Consider the following 5,235-nt stretch of genomic DNA (forward strand, 5'->3'; position numbering starts at 1 on the left):
GATGAGAAATTGTGGCTCAGAGAGGTTAAAGTAACTGGTCTAACAGTCTTCCCTTATACTGGGATTTGAACCCCGCTCCATTGAATCTAGTTTCCAGAGCCCAACCACTAAGCTATATTACAAAAGAGGGGGAAACGAAAGACCTACTGAAGAACAAAAGAGGAAATGGACATGTAACAGACTTGTGCTAATAAGTAAAAAGAAGCAAGATTGAATCAGTAGGCTGGCTTATCTTAGGGAGGATGTACATACAGTCAGCCAGAAGAGTGCAGACTTGATACGCCATAAGCAAGCAGGAGGCATTTGAGTCAACTAAATATTTATTGAGGACCTATTATGTGCTAGCTGCTGGGATATAAATACACATACCCTGTTCCAAAGGCTCTACCAACTAGGTGAGGGAGAGAGACAACACATGTTATGGTGATACACACAGGCTATGACAGAAACACCCAGGAGGGAAGCCTCTCCAGGGAGTTCATAGAAGTCTTCTTAAAGGAGGTGATCACAAAAGTCAGTAGTGAATGGTAATACCAATGTAGAGAACCTGAAGCACTTCAATATTATTGTAACTTACAGCTGGAGAAAAGAGATAGGTGATTAATTATTTCAACATGTACAGTAGTTAGAAAAAAAGAAACCCCAAACAGCCCACGAAACAATCCCTCCCCCCAAAAGAACTAGGCAAAAGGCATTCACAAGGCATTTCGAGTACATAAACGCCAAGTGTATCTAAGTAATCCAATATATTCATGGACAATCTGAAGATACTGAGCTAAGCTGATTTTTCCCCAAGTTAAGAACGCCATCAAACCCAGTTTCCATTTTAACCCCCACATTATTTGTAACATAACCAATTCCCATTGGCCAGGGAGGCAAAAACCCTGAAGGGCAAGATGCGGTTGGGACTTTCAAACTGACGCCCCTCAAGCGGTGCAATACAGATCCCTTCCCTGTACCGCGTCCCTGCCCCCCACCGTGCGAAAGAGGCAAAGACGGAAAGGGGGAGGAGGAAGAACCACCAGGTGGAAAAGCGGGGCGCGGGGCTGTTAAATTTTGAATAAGACGAAGAAAAGAAAAACCAGAGCAGCAAGGCAAAGGGAACAACAGAGCCTACTGAAGGGATCAGGCGGCGGCGGCGGCGGCCTACAAGAACCACGAGGCGACGCCCCCCACGGCGCCGGCTTGGGCTTGGGCCTGGGCTTCGGCCGGCTTCACCGAGTCGTAGTGCTCCCCGCCAAAGCTGGAGGTGTAGCGCCTGTAGACGAGGGTGAGCGGCTTCTTGGTGTACTCCTCCCCGATGAGGAGGACGGGCGACTCCGTCTGGATCACCTCGATGGGGCACTGCAGGACGTGCGACAGGGCCCTCAGCTCGAGTTGGCCTCCCCACGGTGCGTTGTGCACGATGTCGTCGCAGTAGTTGAAGAGGTCTTCGCGGGTGTAGACATCGCCGGTTTCGGGGTCGCTGAAGAAGGGCAGGAATTCGTCGACGTGCTTCCGCATGTAGTTGGCGGTGCGGCCCCGCAGGCTCTCCACGGTCACGGAGAACCACAGCTGGTCTTGGATGGCGCGGTACATGCAGTGGCTGTCGGCCGGCATCTCCTTCATCTCCAGGTTCTTGGCCTCCAGGATGACCGCTAGCTTCTCCTCCTCGTCGCGGCGACAGCTGGCCAGGTACCCGACCTCGGCGGCAGCCGCCGCCATCTTCTGGCGTTCTCCCTGGAGCGCCGCCCTTCTTTCGCGCCTTCTCTGGGCCCTCGAGAGGCAAGGAGGACAGTTCTCAAGATTCATCTTGGCCAGACTCTCACTGACGGAATCGAGATTGCTGCTAGCAGGGGGAAGCTCTGTGTACTTCTCCAGCTCCCGCTGTTGTCTCTGCTCCATTTCGGCCTCAAGGCGGGCCACGTCAAGGAGCAACTGCTTTCTTTTCTTCTTGTCGTTCTTAGGGACCGAGTTCTTCATGGCCTGGACGCGGTCCTGCAGCTCTTTTTTCTCGCGGAGGTGGCGACGCTTCAGCCGCTGATACTCAAGCTGCAGATCTTCCATCGTGTTTAACGGCTGGCGAGACTGAAGTTTGGTGGCAGCGAGGGGAACCGCTACAGTTCAGTCCAACTGCCCAAACCGCCCAACAGGTAGCTGATCTCAGCCTCCACTGGCGGGCTGCTCTGTTCGTTTAAGACCCTGGTTGCCCGCCCACTATTCGTGGCCCGCTCTGCCATTGGCCACCGTCTCAACATGGCCACGCCCCAAGACGCCTGGCACTGGGATTGGCTGCTGGGAGACCCTAGACATGCCCCTATTAGACACCATAGCAACAGTTGTTTCCGGTTCAGAGCTTGGTTTGAAACTAGGCCTGTAATCCAGCCTTTGCAGGTTTCCCGCAGCAACTGGGCTTGTAGAATTTTTCATGGACTCTTACTACTTCATTTCCAAGCCTGAACATAATGCAGACACTGGTCGTGTGTGAGAATTACAACAAATGTTATACCAACAGCTGAATGTGCTCTGACCCTGGACTTGTCCAGGAGGCATTGTGGCTTCTTCCAGTTTTTCAGGTCTCTTGACCAGAGAACCCTTAGTTTTGTGTATTAGAACAAAGACATTTCCTTACATTCCTGGGAGCAGAGAGTCCTTTCAGTTTAGGTCTCAAATCTGCCCTGTCCCATCTCACTGTTAAAAGGCCACAACCACTGTCCTTAAAGTCATTCACTACAACTAGGCAGGCCTCTTGGTTTGTACCAACTGAATGTACCCTCCCTAAACTTCTTTCCCACCTTCCACAGTGGGCTCTCTTGAATGCCCAGGAAGCACTTCTCTACGTTTGTTCTCGAGTCTCTAAAAGTTCTAAACTTTTAAAATTAAGAATGTTAGAGCCCTAAGCTTTTTCAAATATGTTCTCATCTTGCCCCACCCTGCCCATCTGTATCTTGAATTCCCAAACTGGAAGGCCCTTGAGACAACCTCCCCCTTGGGACAAATGAAGAAAGTGGACATTTGTCCAAGTTGTATATATCAATAGTTCATTCCTTTTTATTGTTAAGTAGTATTCTGTGATATTGATGTACTGTACTTTAACCATGCAACCTGTTGAAGGACCTCTGGGTTGTTTCCAGTTTGGTGTTATTATGAATAAATCTGCTATAAACATCCGTATACAGGTTTTTATGTGACCATAAGTCTTTGTTCCTCTAGGGCAGAGGTTCTCAACCTGTGGGTCGCGACCCCTTTGGCGGTCGAACGACCCTTCACAGGGGTCGCCTAAGACCATCCTGCATATCAGATATTTACATTACGATTCATAACAGTAGCAACATTACAGTTATGAAGTAGCCACAAAAATAATTTTATGGTTGGGGGTCACAACATGAGGAACTGTATTAAAGGGCCTTAGGAAGGTTGAGACCCAATGCCACACTGCGACTTGTCTTTTCATCTCTTTACCTGGTGTTTCTCAGAGTGAAAGTTTTAAATTTTGATGAAGTCCAGTTTATCAATTTTTCCTTCTATGGGTTTAGTTTATTATGGCAAATCTCTTTGTGTTACCCAACAATTTTCAATCTTTTTCATCTCATGATACACATAAATTAATTACTAAAATTCTGCAGACACCAAAAATATATTATGATATATTTTGCTGATCTGACAAAAAATTTATCATACCTGATCTCTATTGTTGTGTCGGCTATTGTCATTTTTTTTATTTGACAATCTAAGGGGAAAGAGGTCAGTGCCCCTGACTAAATAGTCGGGTATTGCATGTTTTAGAAACTCCTGCAGCACACTGGTTGCAAATCGCTAGTCTAACGCTAGATTCCAAAGATTTTGGCCTGTTTTTTAGGATAAAATGTATTGCGTTAGGTTGTAAGTTCAATTCTGTGATCCACTTGTGTTTATTTTTATGTAAATTTTATTTTTGTGTAAGGCTAAGATCAAAGTTCTGTTTTTAACCTATGGTTGTCCAATTGCTCAAGCGTCATTTGTTGGAAAGGCTGTGCTTCTTCCATTGAATTGGTTTTGTACCTTTGTAAAAAAGCTGTTGGGCATATTTGTTTGAGTCTATTTCTGGGTTCTCTATTCTGTTCCATTGATCTATGTGTCTATTCTTCCAACAACACCATACAGTCTCAATTACTATAGTTTTGTAATAAGTCTTAAGATTAGGTAGACCCTTCCCTTAAATTGTGTTCTTCTTTTCCAAATTGCTTTTCTATATAAATTTTAGAATAATCTTGTTTGTATCTATCAAAAAATCTTGCTATGATTTTCATAGGAATTGTGTTAAAGCCATTTATCAATTTGGGGAGAACTGACACCTGGGTATGTATCACCATTATTTAGATTTTTCTTGTGTTATTTCATGAGTGTTTCATTATTTTCAGCATATAAGTCTGGCATATATTTTGTTAGATTTACACGTAAGCATTTCAATTTTTTGAGGTATTTTTTATGGTGTTATATTTTTAATTTCAGTGTCTTCATGTTTATTCCATGTTTATTCTAGTATGTAGAAATACATACTAGAAATACATATATGATTATCATGTATCAGATGACCTTGCTCAACTGACTATTTCTGGGAATATTATTTTGTGTGTAGATTCCTTGTAATTTTATACCCAGAGAATCATGTTATCTGTGAATAGACATTTTTATTTTATCTTTCCCAATCTTTATCCTCTTATTTCCCTCTTTTGCCTCATTGCATTGAGTTTAACTTTCAGCACTATGTTGAATAATAGTGGTGAGAACAGGCAGCCTTGCTTTGTCCTGGATCTTGTGGGAAAGCATTTCAGTTTCACCATTAAGTATCATAAGAGTTATAGGTTTTCTGTAGATGCTCTTTATCAAGTTGAGGAAGTTCTCCTCTGTTTCTATTTTTCTGAGAGATTTTAACATGAATGGTTTTGAATTTTGTTATTTTTTTCTGCATCGATTGAACTGTTTGTGTTATTTTTCTTATTTAGCCGGTGGATATGGTAGATTACATTGATTTATGGTCAATATTTGAGCTAGTCTTATACTTGGTCATGGTTTACAATTCTTTTTATATATTGACTAGAGGCCCAGTGCACAAAATTCGTGCACTGGGGGGTGGGGTTCCCTCAGCCTAACCTGCTCCTCAGTCCAGGAGCCCTCAGTGGATGTCCTACTGACCGCCACAGTCTGGCAGCAGAGGTTCGGAGCATGCGTACTGTATGTGTGTGTGTGTGTATGTGGGTGTGTGTGTGTGCTGGG

General features: G+C 44.5%; 1 protein-coding gene across 1 annotated transcript; it reads right to left on the bottom strand.

The window, feature by feature from the left end:
* Positions 1-1,146: 1,146 nt before the first annotated feature.
* Positions 1,147-2,046, bottom strand: OTUD6A (OTU deubiquitinase 6A). The gene has a single exon (XM_006754163.1). It carries the CDS (start codon positions 2,044-2,046, stop codon positions 1,147-1,149), a length of 900 nt encoding a protein of 299 aa, XP_006754226.1.
* Positions 2,047-5,235: the final 3,189 nt, after the last annotated feature.

Source organism: Myotis davidii, unplaced genomic scaffold, assembly GCF_000327345.1.
Source record: "Myotis davidii unplaced genomic scaffold, ASM32734v1 scaffold1712, whole genome shotgun sequence".
NCBI lineage: Eukaryota > Metazoa > Chordata > Mammalia > Chiroptera > Vespertilionidae > Myotis > Myotis davidii.

Coding starts and splice junctions, on each gene's coding strand:
- OTUD6A (XM_006754163.1), bottom strand. CDS start 2,046: ATGGAAGATCTGCAGCTTGAGTATCAGCGGCTGAAGCGTCGCCACCTC.